This window comes from Silurus aristotelis (genome assembly GCF_946808225.1).
Source record: "Silurus aristotelis genome assembly, chromosome: 25".
Classification (NCBI taxonomy): domain Eukaryota; kingdom Metazoa; phylum Chordata; class Actinopteri; order Siluriformes; family Siluridae; genus Silurus; species Silurus aristotelis.
This window is the reverse complement of record NC_139598.1, coordinates 1010013-1027512: the sequence shown is the minus strand read 5'-3', so window position 1 is coordinate 1027512 and position 17500 is coordinate 1010013. Positions and strand designations below refer to the sequence as shown.

Sequence of the window (17500 nt, the reverse complement as noted above, 5' to 3'; positions counted from 1 at the left end):
ACTGAATCTTCCTCTCCGTGTCTCTATAAATAAAGACTCGACTTCACCCTGATCCTCTTTAAACAGGACCAAGTCAACCCAGAGAGCATGATGGGAAAAAAACGGGTGTCAGAAAGGTAACCTTCTCACCCCCCTTCCTGTCAGATAAACGTGTTCCACTTCCATCGAGCCTGCAGTCTGAACTAACAATAGTCATCACGTGCATCCTCTCACCCACAGTGTCGCTCACACACACACACACACACACACACACACACACACACACACACACACACACACACACACACACACACACACACACACACAGAAATAGTGCTGGACCCCAGTGTCCATTAAATATTCATTGTTTCATCTGATAATCAGAATAAAGTTCTCCAAAAATCCCCAGTACGAATAAAAAAATTGTATAAAATATTGTATAATGGCCCAAAGAACCAATCAGTGAGCACTATTATTCCCAATGACCAATCAGTGAGCACTATTATTCCCAATGACCAATCAGTGAGCACTACGATTTGTCACCATCATCTAACGACTTTCTCTGCAGGTTTCTCAGCAGGTCAATGCTGGATCTTATTCATAGTAAACTATTTTTGGATTTTTTCATTTCTCCGTCCTTCAGCATACAAGGAATCATCACAGAATCACATGTACATGAATAAATCACGTGTGGAAAACATAATCACGGCTGGACTTACCTTCCTTCAGTGGCAGTACGGTGATGGCTACGCTCAGACGGCCGCTTCCCAGACTGACCAGGTGAGGAGCAGCACTAAGAACCTTCACTCCTTTTCCCGTGTCGATCAGGTTCAAAGCTGAACTCTGTACATCACAAAAGAGCTACATCAACTACCCAGTTAGTGTGAATAGTGGATTGTGATTGGCTGGAAGGAGTTCAGGTGTGAATAGTGGATTGTGATTGGCTGGAAGGAGTTCAGGTGTGAATAGTGGATTGTGATTGGCTGGAAGGAGTTCAGGTGTGAATAGTGGATTGTGATTGGCTGGAAGGAGTTCCGGTGTGAATAGTGGATTGTGATTGGCTGGAAGTTCAGGTAATTTGCAGTTTTCAGTTGAATCTAAAAAAATACGCTTATAAACACCTGTAACCATAGTAACAGCAGGTCCAGAGTGAGGCAGCGATTGTACACATTTCCTAATGACCTCACTGAGCTCCATGGAGAAGTTTTGCATGTGGTGGAGCTTCTATGGTGAAGTATAAAATGCGTAATGAAATGAATCAATAACAGCTTGAACTCCTCAATGCTGAGAAGTGACCAGTGTATAAGGTGATAATTCACAGCTACAGTAGGTGTGAGACCTTACATCATTTAAATGCTCTCTGCTTAACCTCCTGTAACACCTCACACCTCCACCTGGATTATAACTCACTTCAACCAAATGACTGCATCATCACGATTCCTCTTCAGAAGAGACTTCGAATGGTTTGTATCTACGTTTATTGTGTTTCTGATGATTTTAATTCTAATGGTTGTTTTATGTTGTTACTGATGGTAGGTTTGCATAAAGACCAGAGGACATCAGGGAGGAGATGCGCCCAGGGCTGAAGGTAATTCCGGTTTTCACAGGAGGAGAAACAACACATAAAGAGCTCTGAACTTACTTTAGGAGGTGTGAGGTTCTGGTCTGACTCTGGCTGTAGTGTGTTTTCTCTCTCAGCGTCCTATAGAAAACACACACACACACACACACACACACACACACACACACACACACACACACACACACACACACACACACACAAACATTAGCCATCTCTCAACATCTACACACATGGATCTAGGAGCTTCAGGAGCAACGGTATGTGAAGAACCCTTATAAAAGGGTGAAGGGTCAGTGATTAGTCCTAAACTTCCATAAAAAAGTACTTCCACAAAACAGGACGTAAACACATAAAGACTGGACACACAATCGCTCTCAGATGGACGATTTTATGTGCGTGTGACGCTGGGAGCAACACGCAGGAATGTTTTTCCAAGCCGTAGCACTTTCCCACGAGTGTCTGGGAGTGCACGGGACGTGTGGTAAGGAGCGACACGCTACAGGAGAACCCTGAGATACACCCCGCATCGCTCATGTGTTCCACAGCCGGACTGAGGAGAGTATATAATACAAACATTATAGGAAGCTGAGGTGAGAGTGGGGCACAGAAGGTTAGGGGCCTTGCTCAAGGGCCCAAGAGTGGCTGCTTGGTGATACTGGGACTCGAACCATCAACCTTCCAATCACTAATCCAAATCACTGAGTTCAGACCTCCCTTCCTGTAACCGCAGGTCTGCAAGTGTGTTTTAGATCTTACTCTTTATATGAAGTTTTTGAAACCGCAGTCCTCCTGAATGAAGTTCTCTTCATCGCTGCTGCTGAGGATGGTTCCTCATGAATAGGCTAAAGACCTCTCTCTAAGATTTAGACTGTTATTAATATAAACAGTTTGCTACAGGGGATTAGGAGCTCGAGTCTCTATCAGTAAACAGGTGAAAACTTCAGCATTGGTGAAACTGTAATGTAACAGGACCGAGGATGAGACTTCCTTTTTTTTTAGTCTGGTTCCTCTCAGGGTTTCTTTTAGATACGATGCGTTTAGATTAGATTCAACTTTATTGTAAAGTAGATGTACGGAGCCGATGAAATGCAAGCAGAAGTGCGTATTTACTGTAAATAGCACTTAGGGTTTGAGGTCCATATGTACATGGATGAGAGTGATTATATAGAATAAATATGGGTGAAATAGACAGTAGTGCGTTGATAAACATGAGTCTTCTGGACTTTTGCAGACAGCATTTAACAGCAGTTATTTTTAAAGAAACTTCTTTTTCCACTTTACAAATAATATTAAATTAAACAGAATTAAACTGACACTGGAAACTCTTTATTTACGGGGAAACAAAACATTCGTGTCAATTAATGAATATCATGAGATTTATGTCATTTTTTAAATAATAATAAAAAGCCTAAAAGTCCTAGAAAAGAAATTCCAGAACTATAATAAAGTGAACCATTTGGAATATTCTTTTATGAGTTTTGAAGTGGTTCTGGGATTTTCACCCAGGTTCCTCTTGTGTTCCTTAGCTTCAGGATTTGCTCCTGGAACTCTCACTCTAAAAAAAAACCATCTCCAGAACTTTCTCATTTGGTTGAATGTAGTACAGGTCATGTTGGAGAGCAGAGTAAAACCTGAGGTTGAGCAGAAGTTTGTCCTCCTCTCTCTCCTCCCCATTGTTGTGCCCCGTATCACCTCCATTTCCTATGATTGAGTGCTCTTTTCCCACATGAGCTCACTGCTCGTTCTCTTCTCAGCTTTTTCGCTCTAATCTGCTTCCTCTTATCACGCCAAAAACACAGCACACACATTTCAAGCCTGAGAAAACAAAAATCACAGCTTTTGTCTGCAGAAACGAGGTCAGGAGGTCCTAATGTTGTTTGCTAAGTTAGAAAAATCCTGACCCAACTATCTGACCTTGACAAGACCTTGGAAAAGAACCCCTCTACTGTCGCTGCTCCAGCTCTGGAGTGTCAGGTAGGTGGCGTGTCAGGACAGGACCAAGCTGGTGCTCTGGCAGGAGAGCCAGTCAGGTATGTCGGCCGCAGGAGACAAAAAAAACACCACCGTCAGAGGGATTCCGTAACGCCACTGACTGCTGAATCGTATCAGACCCATACATGAGGTGAAGTCCAGATCAAAACAATGAAATTAGTTAGAACTGGAATTCTGCACTCTGATTGGTCAAAAGGTGTTGATATATTGTCTAGAACAAATGTTTTCGTTTCCATAGCAACAACTCATTAACAGGAGCATAAAAAGGCCATTTTTTTTTACATTTATGGAAGGAGTCCTCGGTGTCAGAGGTAAAACTGTAACATCTCCAGGACGGAGGTTTTTACTCTCCTTAAAGGTCTATTTCTTTTACACAATAGGGACAAATGTTTGTGGACACTGGGCATAAGATTGGTATGTTCAGGATTCACATTTAGTCCCCATTTCCACTCTTTCTTTTGGGAAGATGTTCCACTAGATTTTGTGGAGAATGTGTGCTCATTCAGCCACAAATGCAACGTCAGGTACTGATGTAGGTGATGTGATTTTTACAATTGTGTGTCTCCGACTTTGTTCGGAGAAGAACCACATGTTGGCAGGAAATTTTGGGTCTCCAAATACTTTTGGGCATATAGTCTACAGGAGAAAGTTTTTGGTCCGAATCCAAGCAAATATTTTGTTTTCTCCGAGTCGCGGAAACCACAGGGTGTGTTGGAGAAACAGAGGAAAGCTTGATTTTGACAGCAAATGAGATGATCAAAGTGTGTCTGGAGAACTCCCTATTCATGATTAGAGCTTTTATGAATAAAGTCTGAGTGAAACGGCATTATGGGAGCTCACGCAAGGTGCTCAGGCTGGCGGGTTCCACAGGGTGTGGAGGATATAGATCTGTTCATCATTGTGCCTTTTTTCCTAATCTAATATAATCCCTGGATTAAATATGAGGTTCTACCTTTCATTTCACCCCCAAGCACAAGTTCACAGATGTAATGCAGATGATGTAAACGGATTGAGACGTCTGATGAAGGTCTGATCTTTCTCGAGTAGCTACCATGGCCTTGTCATAAACGCTGACCTGCGCCACATGTGACAAAGCTGTCATTGTGTTTTGTCTCCTCGTGGGCGTCATTAGCTTCCCTCTGATGCATGACGAGACAAACCAGCCTTCAACGTCTCTCACACACGCTTTCTCTCTCTTTCTTTTGTTCCTTGGCCATGTCAGGAACCTCAGGAAGAGAAAGTCTTCTCCATGTTCTCCTCCTGTCCCCTGCTCACACTGATACAGCAACACAAATACCAATATTCCTCAAAAGCTTAAAAAAAAACATCCTAAGCTTCACCGCAAGAGGTGATCTCACTTTCACGTTCTCTGCTCTGAAGCTGACTGCTCCTCTGACTATTGGAGATTAAACACATTTCCGGAGTAAACGACCGAAACAGATGAGAAAGTGTTTTTCCAGGTGATAGCGATTAACACGTCGTACCTGATGATTTAAGAGGCTTTCGTGAAGCTCAAACCAGCTTCTCACTCATACAGAATGGTTTGGTTTAAAGGATGTTTTCATGCACGAGTATTTAATCACATTCCTCTGATGGGTTCAGAATTTTAGGTGAGCATAAGTTTGGTTTGTGCACAGGAGCATTTTGCTGCTGGAACAAGTTCAGGTCTTATACAATAAAGGGAATACAATCCTATACAATTGTCTGCCTTCAACTTTGTGCTTAAAGTTTGGGGAAGAACCTTATGGAATGTTTTCAAACACAAGCTCCAGGTCTCTCATTCGCCGTCTGATATCTGATCAGCCAATCACGTGGCAGCATGTATACATTAGGATGAAAAAAATCCAATCTTAACTGAACCTTGGTTGCTGGTTAGAGTGAGCAGAAAAGCATCTCAGAGTGAGTTTGACTCCTCAGGCAGTTTTCTTCTGACCTTCTGTAATCAACAAACTGTTTCCACACATACAACTGCTGAATGTTTTTTGTTTTTTTGCACCATTCTGTCTAAACACTAAAGACTGTTCTGTGTGGAAAAACTCCACAAAAGGCCTTAAAAGAGCTCACAGATACCGTCATAGAGATCAGACCTTTTCTTTCTTCTGATCTTAATGTGTATCTGCCTGAATGTAGTCATTACACTGCTGCCACCTGATTGGCTGATCAGATAAGATGTTTAAGTCTTTCAGACAAAAAAAGCAGCCCCCCATGGTACTGTCCCGGTTCTCATGTCATAGTTGTTTATTTGGGTCTGAAATGTAAATCGGAGTTAATTAAAATAAATCTAAGGTGCAGACTGGAGCACTGGGTCTGGTCACATGACTGTTTATATACCCCCTGTGTGACTCACACCTACACACACACACACACACACACACACACACACACACACAAACACACACACACAATCCAGCATCCTGCATCTTTTTAATCTTTAAACAAATGATGGAATTGAACACAAACAATTGCAGGTCGTGTTAAGGCTTGTGCCAAAGACCTGACCGAACATCTTCTGGTATGCAGAGGGACAAAAACCTCTTGTACAGTCACGGCTCCATCTACACCTCAGATTCATTTAGTCAAATGGAGAACCTTCAGAGGGAACAGATGACAAGAAAAGGAAAATAAAGTACCTCGTATATTTGTAAAGCCTTATTTATTTATTTATTTATTTATTTATTTATTTATTTATTTATTTAATTTAAATCTGGATCTCTAATAGTTCCTGAATGAAAAAGTAAACTCGCTCCTCAAACCCAAGAGCTTGTTCATGGTTCAGTGGAGCTGGAAATAAAGTGTGAGGGACAGAACAGAAATGGGTTTTACTCTACAGCTTGTTTTTTTAGTAACAATACTTTTCAGCAGTTTCCTAAAGTGTTCTGATACTGACACAGTCTACACCAGAAAACAATGACAAAATCAAAGAAACATGTTAAAGGTGTTTGGCTCCTGAATGCACATGTATGGAAATGTAAAAAAAAAAAAAAAATTATAATAATAAAAAAAAAAAATAATAAAATAATAATAATGGTAATTCTTCTTCTTCTTCTTCTTCTTCTTCTTCTTCTTCTTCTTCTTCTTCTTCTTCTGCTCCTATTAGGATCATTTGTCTCCATACCCCTCTGTCCTCTACATCTGCCTCTTTTAAACCATCTACCTGCATGTCTTCCCTCACCACATCCATAAACCTCCTCCTTGATCTTCCTCTTTTCCTCCTTTGTGGTGTCTCCATCCTCAGCATTCTCCTACTGATATACCCCATGTCCCTCCTCTGCACATGTCCAAACCATCTCAATCTCACCTCCCTCACCATGTCTCCAAAACGTCCTACATGCGCTGTCCTGCTAATAAACTCATTTCTAATCCTGTCCATCGTCGTCACTCCCAACGAACATCTCAACATCTTCAGCTCTGCTACCTCCAGCTCCACCTCCTGTCTTTTACTCAATGCCACTGTCTCTAATCCATACAACATCTCAGGTCTCACCACAGTCCTATAAACTTTCCCTTTCACTCTCACAGATACTCTTCTATCACAAATCACTCCTGCTATCACTCTTCTCCACCCACTCCACCCTGCCTGCACTCTTTTCTTCACTTCTCTAACACACTCTCCATTACTCTGTACTGTTGATTAATAATAATAATAATAATAATAATAATAATAATAATAATAATAATGATTAAAAAGATGTAAAGTTCCTCACCGAGGCAGATCCGATTCCTGTCATGATTCTGCCAAGTGTGTCGCGTCCTCACGTGCGCCTGGAATTTGTCCCCAAAATAAAGAGAAGAAAGTAAACACAGACTGAAACTCGGGACCGGATCCAGAACCGTGCAGCTGTCGGTGTTCTGTGATCTGATCGGGACTGAAGCCGTAAAGAAAACAGCGGACTGAACGGGAACGCGCGCTCTCGTCCCCCCCACCAGCGGTGGAATGCGCCGCAGCTGGAAGAAGTGCGTGTGCGCACGCGCAGTCGGGACCTCAGTTACGCCTCTCTAGAATGATTGTTATGAGGAGGATAAAGATGAGAGGTTTAAACAGAATAAAAAATAACTCCGAGACTCTACGCAGGTATTATTGTTATTATCATTATTATTATTATTATAACGATACATGATTTGTGACGTCACTGAATATTCATTAATTGCCACTTGTCCTCATTTGTCCTCATCAGTTTCACCTTGGACATAATCCCAAACAAAAACAACAACAACAACAACAACAACAACAACAACAACAACAACAACAACAATTGAAGCAAATAAAGTTTAGAATTCATAAGTATTTTTTAACATGGTGGTGATGAACATGATGATAATGATGATGATGATGAGGAAAGTGGTGGTAGTGATGATGATGATGATGATGATGTGATGACAGGTAATGACTGATAATAATGGTGATGGCGATGATGATTTTTCTTCCTTTTCTCCTTCTTATTATTCTTATATCTTTCACCTCTTGATCAATTAGGCAAATGATATTTGCAGCTCAATACATTTATTACTATCCTGAAAGTATTACTTTATATGATGTGGATTTGCTTCTCCTTCTCATTTTTGGAGCTTCTCGTACAATCAAAAAACAGAAAAACAGATTATTGTGTTAAAAGAACAGAAGATGGAGGCTCGTGTTTATATGAACGATCATTTCTTCTCCAGCTTTGCTCTCCATGTGCTCTGAGTTACTGTAGAATGCTTGTTTGTGGTCACCGAGTTGAAAACCAGTTTAAGACCAGAGGAACTGTGAGCCAGTGTTAGAAGATTTGGGTCAAAAGTGCACTCTGTGTATTTATGAAAAATAATAAGCATTTGTTGATGCCAAACTCCAAAACCAAAACTCCAAAACCAAAACTCCAAAACCACTCATTTGGCCTTTTTCACTCTGCATGAGATTTTTATTCATGGTGCAGTGATGCAAGTGTAATTCTTTATTTATTACTTATATATATATATATATATATTTTTTTTGAACATTAAAATTTTTCTTTTAATTTTTGAAAGATTCTAAAAAACAAACTGCTAATAATTATGTTGTTTGATTCAATTCGGTTTTATTTGTAGAGCGATTTTAACAGTGAACTTCTTCTCAGAGCAGCTTAACTGAGATAAAGTGGTTATAATGTTGGATTAAAGAGTGTAGAAGTTCAGTGCCTATAAATTTGTTCCTTAGACGTTTATCCCAAATGAGTGATCCAGTGGTGACTGTGGTGAAGGAAAAACTACCTGAGATGGCATGAGGAAGAAACCCTGAGACTCAAAAGGGAACCTCATCCTCATCCTCAACACCAAACGTCCATTTATTACAGTCCCATCATTGTTGAGGTGTTCAGTGATGGACGCTGAAATGCAGAACTGTTCATGCAAGCTGAGGTCCTGAGCACATTGTAGCAGAAGGTTGATGTTAATTACAGTCCAAATCCATTCTCAAAGTTCATGAGTTGCTCAGTAACTTCATGGATCTTTAGGCTGTTGAGGTGGAACCATCCTCACGTGCACAGAGTGGATTCCAACTGAGGAGAACTTCATCTGGAGACTTTTGGGGAATCAGGCAGATCCAAAAAGAAGAAAAATGTAAAAAGGAACCCATCCTCAACCTCAACACCAAATGTTTATTAATTACAGATCTGTCATTGTTGAGGTTATCACCTGTTTCATGCCAATCCATCTTCATGGTGGTCTCCATTTGATTAGAACTCCATCCAGAGTGAGGGAATCAGGTTCAAAAACAGAGAAGAATAGAGGAAGGAAGAAATTCAGTGAGATAGAATGGTGCCATTACTATGTAACTATAAAGGGATAAAAAGTACCACCTGTTCCATGGAATAGTAAGAATTAAACATCTCAGGACAGTCTTTCCTTATGATGGACACGTCTGTTAGATCTACTGCACCTTCCTTCATATCAGACACACAGCATTTATTAATAATTACACTCTTATCTGGGGCAAAAAAAAGTGAACAACGGCAGCTTTCAAAGCCCCACTTTTCCTCAGAGCTCAGGAGAACCTGAGAGGAACATCTAACATCGAACAAGAAAGGAGAGATCCGTCTGAATCTTCTGCACCAGATCCAAGCCACGATGTCGAGAGCTGGTCTTTATATAATATATATTCACTCCTCATCCACATGAAGACCTGGACCTGGATCTCATCAGTTGAGGGAGAGGAGGGAAGGAATGTGTGAGGGAATGAGAAACAGAAAGAGAGGGAGAGAAGGATGGATGGAGGAATGGGAGGATGAGAGAGCAGGAATAAGTAGGAGTGACAGAATAAGTAGGAAAAACAAAGAAATAAAAAGGAAACTGCACAAGTCAAAGGTTTATAATAAAGTCATCATTTATTTAGTTTATACGATAAACAGGGGACATGTGAGTGCAAAAGTTTGTTTTCTGTTTGAGAAAGAGGAGGAAATATTTTACAACTGGATCCTCCTGTTTTTATTGTTTCTCAGTGTGAGGTGCAGTTTTCTTTATCAGCACATTCCTTCTGAACTTTTTCTGACACAGACGCTTTTATATTGATGCAAAATGTGTAATGCGCCCCCTACTGGTAAAGAAAATGGCGGAAAAAAATAACGGTTTACAATATATGACCAAAATTATTGGGACACCCGATTTTTCCACTTAGATGTGCTTCTTCCCCAAACTGTGAGAACAAACTTGGAGGCACACAATTGTGTCAGACATCTTTGGATGCAGTAGTATGTGATTTTGCCTTCACTTGAAGTAGGAGACCCAAACCTGTTCCAGCATGATGATGCCCCTGTGAACAAAGCCAGCTCCATGAAGATCTGCTTTTCATGTGTTGGAGTGAAAGATCTCCCGCTATAGAGCTCCAACCATATTAATGATGTATGTGAACACTGTCTGCACCCCAGGAAACTTCGTACCTTCTCACCTACATCGGTACCTGACTTCACTCAAAAGTTTGTACCCCCATTGTATTCAGTGTATCAATGTTGTAAAATTTTGGTCAGGTTCATGCCACAGTAACGACATTTCCCTGCTGGAAATGGGAGAGATGTAAGTGTATGAACAGGGTGTACAAACTTTTGCTCAAACTAAAACACAGTGTTATTATTAGAAGAGATGAAACAGGCTCAATTTCCCTGAATATTTGCTTATCATAATAAATCTTGATGTATGTGTGTGTGTGTGTGTGTGTGTGTGTGTGTGTGTGTGTGTGTGCGTGCGTGTGTGTGTGTGTGTGTGTGTGTGTATAAAACTAAACTGTCGTTTGGATTAAAGAGTTTAAACTCAGTCATTAAAGATGAAAATGGAAAGCAGAAGCTGGAGGAGAAAAGGAAATGGTGCATGTAATGAAGGCCGAAAAAAACCCTCTGTGTGGAGAAGATTAGATCTCATTTTTCTTTCTCTGTATTTCACCTAAAAAAAGAAAAAAAATGTCTGGGAACATTCCAGAACTTCTTTCTGCATCAAAATGCATCAAAAACCACATGCTGTATATTTTTTTCTGTTTGCAGTTCTATTTAATGTTCTCGAAACAAGTCATTTCCTGTTGTCACTTATGCTACAGCAGCTGCAATATATTATATTCTATATTCTATATAACACTAATATTTATATTTATTATATATTAGTGTAGAAGTATATGATGTTCTATATATGCATGAGTTTCATTTGTGTTTGCTGAAATGGTGCAAAATAATCAAAATTACAATCAACCCTGGGGCACCAAATCCTTCAGATGTTTGATGGAATGTTTGGAAGTTCTTCCTGCTTTACTGTGGGACATTCCAGACCCAGAAGCTCATTTTGGACCATTTCAACAAGCATTTCTGATAAGTCACAAACAAAAAATAAGGTGTTTTTATGGTCAGCTCTTTTCCATCGATCATACGTTTGACTGCACACACCCTTGTGTGTGTATGTATGTGTGTGTGTGTGTGTGTGTGTGTGTGTGTGTGTGTGTGTGTGTGTGTGTTATTTTATAAAGATTGCCAACATCTAAACATAGAGCTTCAGAAGATAAAAGACTAAATGAAGAAAATGATCATTGTCAGGACGTATCTGTCACAAACGCCTTCTCACCCTCACCATGGTTCTGCCTAAAACAAATATTCAGCAAAATTGCCACCAAAACTGTGTAATCAGCATAATTATGAGTTTGACACATTTTATCACTTTTTTCATTGGTCAAATATTTTATTACCTCGATCCTCAAAGCGATAGACTGTCTGTGTATGTGTGTGTGTGTGTGTGTGTGTGTGTGTGTCTGTGTATGTGTATGTGTGTGTGTGTGTGTGTGTGTGTGTGTATGTGTCTGTGTGTCTGTGTATGTGTGTGTGTTTGTGTGTGTTCAGCTAAACTCCAACATTACAGCAAAAATACGCTTCAGATGCAGACCACAAAAACTTTCTGCATCTCCTGCACTAGAATTCCAAATTCCCTCCATCCAAAAGCAGCACAATTCTTTGAACGTGTGGGATTTAAAATGTGTAAATAAACGCTCCCAAATTTTTCCTCAGTCAGTTTCAGAACTGTGAGGGTTATGAAGTATATTACCTTTTTGCCCACTTACAAGCTTCTGCCCAGCCAGGGGCTTCTGTCCAGCATAAGTCTTCTGATCTCTATGCTTTTATCATAGGACTTTACCAAACCAAAGATGTCTGACCAAACTTATGTCTGCCATGGTGCTGTCTGTGGGGAAGCAACTGAGAAACATGCAGAAAAACTATACAAATAAATAATATATAAAATTCTTCACTTAAAAAGAATTTTATATAAATCTTATTTACATTCACTTGTTTTAAACAAGGGTGCCAATAATTCTAAAGATGATAGTAATTCACGAATGCTGATGATTCTTGACTCGACGCTGGTCTCGTGACTTCGCTTGTGATTTCCTCGGGGTGCTGGAGTGATCACGTGATCGTCGGTCCAGTGGGAGCAGGAGGAGGTCATTGAGTTTTATGACGGTGTTGGCGAAGTCCACCAGGTCCACAAAGTCTGAGGTGATGATGTTCACACCGTTCACACCTGGTTTCTGCACTTCCACCCATGCCATGATGACCGGCAGGTTCCTGTGTGAGACAGAAAAGGCAGTACATCGACATTTGTATGATTATGATTCATGTGAAGCTCCATGTTGTGGAGCTGCTCTTTGAGAGATGTTTGTGGAGTTCAAATATTAGTGGGGCTGAAAATTAATGACTGCAGTCACTAAAGGGTTTCAGATACATGGCTCTAATCCTTTCTTTCACCCACATTCACTATTCCCATTAATTGTAATATAAATTATTTGAATTATTCAGATTGGATTAATTTGTGCACAGCAGTGCCACCTAGCAGCCACTTCAGAACTGCACATTACAAATGCGGCTATGTGCGGTTTATTCCAGCAGTGATACATATAAACATCTTACAACATCAACACAATATTAACACAATATCCTTACATGCAAAAAAAGATGCACGGGTTGCACCACAATGCATGGTAATGAACCCGCAATGACTAGTCAGTTATAATGCGGTTATAACTAATACTTTCACAACATATAGACTGGTTCACAAAAAGTACCACACATAAATATAGTGTGTATACTGTAATACTTTACAGGAATTAAAAAATGGAAGTGTGCCAGTCATACATTTTATCCATTTATAGTTACATTTCAGGTTCCTTCAAGACTTCCATGTTAGTTCCCGTCCTCTCACCCACTCTTCTTGTCTTCTTCAGAAACACAGCTTGTATAAACTGTGCTGTCTTGAAGGAACTCGATTTTTACTTCTGATCCTGGAGTCTCCTTCTATTAGTGTTAGGTAAACATCTCCTGACACAAAGCTTCACTTCGTTAACTCACTTCTCGACGAGGTAGCTGCGCAGCCCCTGGACCAGGCCTCTGATGATGGTCTTGATGCGAGGAGTAAGGATGGCTTGCGACACGTGGAAGCTGCCGTACTTGGCCCTCTCGCTCAGCGTGGTCTCCAGGAACTGAATGAGTTTGGTGGTGTTGGTGGTGTTGGCCCACGGCGCTGGGATTTTACTACCAGGCCACATGAGAGGGCAGTTTTCCGCACACGGGTGATGATAAAACACCAGGACCTGCGAGCGCCAAATAAACAAGTTAAAAGGTTATATAACTAATATATATATCAGTGGTGTGCGGTCAGGACCAGTCAAGCTTCTCTGCTGGACTAAACATTATCAGAAGCACTGACCTACATTTACAACCTAAATCCTAATATTTGTTCCATGAAATTGTATGAATTTATTCCCATCAGTTTATTCTCTTCATTTCGTAGCGTTTCTCTCGGCTGCACTGCTTCCAGTACGTGTATGTGGATGTTCGATTTTTTGTTTGATCAGATTTCAGATTGCCATGTCACTTTAATCTGCTCAGAACCTTCAGAATCAGTACTGCTGGACTTTTTACCATAGAGAATTTTATCAACAGCTCTGTTTATTTAACCAATCAGATTTCAGATTCTCCTCACAGGGCAGCTCGCTGCCCAGAATAGCGTCAGTATTTTTCCGTCCTCTGATTGGTGGGTCAGACTGAAACTGTTACAGCCAGTAACACTGAAGCTCTGCACACGTTAATACAGTTAGACTTTTTTACACCTACGGAGGAAGAGAAATTGATTTGGACTCAGACACTTAAAAATCCATTTTGAAGAAAAGCGAGACATGGTGAGGAGGTCGGCTAACTCTGAAGCTAGCTAGCGTGTCTCAGCCAGGGAAAGGGTTTGATCTCCACTTCCAGACCAGTGAATACGAGCAGTACCACTGGATTACAGCCTCTGGGGGGCGCTGCACATTATGAGTCTGTGTCTCTGGTGAGTAGGTTGTATTTTATTTAGATTTCTAATGTTTTTGTCATGTTATTAGACAAATATTGATCCTGATCTGCTCCAGATGATGTAGGTGCACAGTTGTGGTTGTAGTGTAGAGGTCTATCTATCTATCTATCTATCTATCTATCTATCTATCTATCTATCTATCTATCTATCTATCTATCTATCTATCTATCTATCTATCTATCTATCTATCTATCTATCTAGATTTAGAACGTTCACAGCTTTTAGATGTCAGAGTACCTGGTGCTTCTTCTCCCACAGGAAGTCCAGCGAGATGTCCTCCACAACACTGATCTTGCACAGCTTCGATCCAAAAACCTCCTTCAGCATGTTAATGAGATGGTGGTGGTGCTCTTTGTCCATTGCGTAGTGATGGTTGAAGTCCAGGAAGATGACCTCTTTGCGGTGAACGTTCAGGAAGGCGTTGATGTCGTTGAGTCCGTCTCGCACCCGGAGCCCGAACAGACCGTGGATGAAGTAAACCTCGTGGTCTGTTTCTCCAGGTTTGGACGAGACTCTGAGGTCAAAATAGCGGATTCCACCTTCCAGCTGCTCCCTGAAGGTCAGATTCTGTGTCATGGACCATTTCTTCATTACTTTTTTGGCCAGCAGGCGGAATACAGCCGCTAGGTATTTGACGAAGGCCTTCTGATCGGGTCCGACGGGGGCCTGCTCATCGACCCAGAAACTAAACGAGTCGTGAGAACCTGAGTGTAGAGCAAAACCACAAGGCTAAGTTCTACCACAGAGCCTAAAGGAGTGGTTTCTAAAGCTTTGCACCACATAGTGAGTGGGAAACACAATTGCAACAAATATTCACTAAAGATGGTTTAGCGTTCTTCCTGCTCATGCTAATAATTATTAACACATTACTTTACACTATTCTACTCTACTGTACTCTATTCTACTGTTCTATACTCTAGTCTACTGTACTGTACTCTACTATACTTTATTCTACTGTACTCTAATCTATTCTAGTGTACTGTTCTATACTCTAGTCTACTGTACTGTACTCTACTATACTTTATTCTACTGTACTCTTCTCTATTCTGCTGTAGAGTACTGTACTCTAAAGTCCACTCTACTCTACTCTACTCTACTCCAATGTATTCGACTGTACTGTACTCTACTTTATTCTATTCTATTTTAATGTACTGTACTCTACTTTATTGTACTGCACTGTACTCTATTCCGCAGTACTGTATTGCACTCTACTCTAATTTATTCTACTGTACTACACTATAACCTAGTCTACTGTAATGTACTATACTTTACACTACTCTACTCTATTATACTGTACTGTACTCTACTGTACAGTACTCTATTCTACTCTTCTCTACTTTTATAACTTTAAAAACATGTATTTGTATAAGTATTTATTTGGATGTTGATGTTCATCGAGCAGTGAAAAGTAGTTTGGCCAAAAGTATGTAAATGTACTGAACTGATCAGCTGCACCATAAAATAATCAGCAGCAAACATGTGTGTGTGTGTGTGTGTGTGTGTGTGTGTGTGTGTGTGTGTGTGTGTGTGTGTGCTGTCTTTTGCTTCAAGTGTTATATATAAAAAACATTTAAAAAGACGGAACGATGACCAGTAGGAAAAAAAATAGATAATTGTTAGATAATTAATTGTTCGAGCATATATATATATATATATATATATATATATATATGTACAGTATACTAATATACTAATGTTACATAACAATTCCAATTAACATTCATGTAACTGCAATGACATAAACTAGTGTTTAGTTATGCAGGGGGCGGAGCTAAATTTTTCCAGACTGTAGAATAATAAACATTATCCACAATACACTTCCACAATACATTTCTGAAAACTCTACTAATGGAAATAAAAATCTGTTAGGTGTAATATGAGCCCTTTGTTAAGGTGATATTGGAGATAATGTGGTGACCTACAGACCCACCAGGCACGGCCAGGTATTTAAGCGGCATGGCGCTGAGTGAAGGACACAGGGAACCCATCCAGTCTTCATTGCTGGTGTCGCCTGTTGGCCTTGTCTTCATCTCGTCACTGGAACACGTTCAGATACATAACGCCTAATCTGGTGTCTATGAAACCTGTGAAAGCGTTGTGAGACTCCTCCTGAGTGTAACTCAAACAGAGTGAGTGTTTCTCACACTGTTAATCAGATTAGTGCTAATCACTCTCTTTATCCTCTCTGCTTTTCACTAAGGGATCTTGAGAGTAGCTCAGCCCCTAAACTAGTGGTAGCCAATAAGAAGCAAGTATTTCAAAACCTGTAAAGTGTTTTACTCAATTTCTGTATACACATAGGCATTAATTACCTCAGCACATAATCATCATATATTATTATAAAATACAGGACAACAGGCCTCTGATCACAATAACACCAACAATGTGACACTTACTCTAATTAACTCAACTCTACTCTACTCTGCTTAACTCTACTCAACTTTACTCAACTCTACTTTACTTAACTCCACTCCACTCCACTCCACTCCACTCCACTCCACTCCACTCCACTCCACCTTCACTCCACTCCACTCAATTCAACTCAAATCAACTCAACTCAACTCAACTCAACTCAACTCAATCAACTCCATTCCACTCCACTCCACGCCACTTCACTCAACTTCACTTAACTTTGCTAAACTCTTTATTTAAACTTTAAACTTTAAACTTTAAATGTTAAACTTTATTTAACTTAACTCCACTCAGTTCCACTCCACTCAACTGAACTTATCTGAACTCAACTCCACTCAGCTCAACTCAACTCTACTCTACTTAACTTCAATCCACTCAACTCAACTGCACTCAACTCAACTCTATTCTCCATTAAATTGTACTTTACTCTATTCATTTCTACTATTATTCTCCTTTACTGTACTTTACTTGGTTCTACCCCACTCTACTCTATTCTACTGTACATAACTACTCTATTCTACTCTGTTTTACTGTACTCTATTCCACTGTACTGTATTCTACTGTACATTACTCTAGTCTACACTTCTGTACTGTACTCTATATTCTATTCTACTCTACTGTACTGTACTCTACTCTATTGTAATCTACTCCACTCTACTTTTATAACTTAAACATGTATTTGTATTTATTTGGATGTTGATGTTACTCGAG

At 40.2% G+C, this 17500-nt stretch overlaps 2 protein-coding genes across 8 annotated transcripts in view; both read right to left on the bottom strand.

Annotated features, from left to right (window-relative positions):
• The window catches only part of phldb2b (pleckstrin homology-like domain, family B, member 2b), a 42440-nt gene extending 34935 nt beyond the window's left edge, over positions 1–7505 (bottom strand). For 4 of the 7 annotated variants that reach the window (XM_083530344.1, XM_083530347.1, XM_083530346.1 and 1 more), the window contains exons 1-3: positions 7258–7505; positions 1622–1681; positions 699–822 (exon numbers count right to left, since the gene is read on the bottom strand). In XM_083530344.1, the coding sequence (XP_083386470.1) occupies positions 699–822; positions 1622–1681; positions 7258–7281 (208 nt within the window). In that variant the 5' untranslated portion in view covers positions 7282–7505. The remainder of the gene's footprint in view (positions 1–698; positions 823–1621; positions 1682–7257) is intronic. The other 3 variants (XM_083530349.1, XM_083530348.1, XM_083530351.1) reach the window with 2 other exon arrangements.
• A 4768-nt stretch (positions 7506–12273) lies between these two features.
• Positions 12274–16511, bottom strand: plcxd2 (phosphatidylinositol-specific phospholipase C, X domain containing 2). The gene is made up of 4 exons (XM_083530326.1): positions 16308–16511; positions 14615–15081; positions 13378–13619; positions 12274–12597 (listed from the first exon to the last, which is right to left on the bottom strand). The coding sequence occupies exons 1-4, from the start codon at positions 16405–16407 to the stop codon at positions 12363–12365; spliced, it is 1044 nt and encodes a 347-aa protein (XP_083386452.1). The 5' UTR covers positions 16408–16511; the 3' UTR covers positions 12274–12362.
• Between the last annotated feature and the right edge of the window lie 989 nt (positions 16512–17500).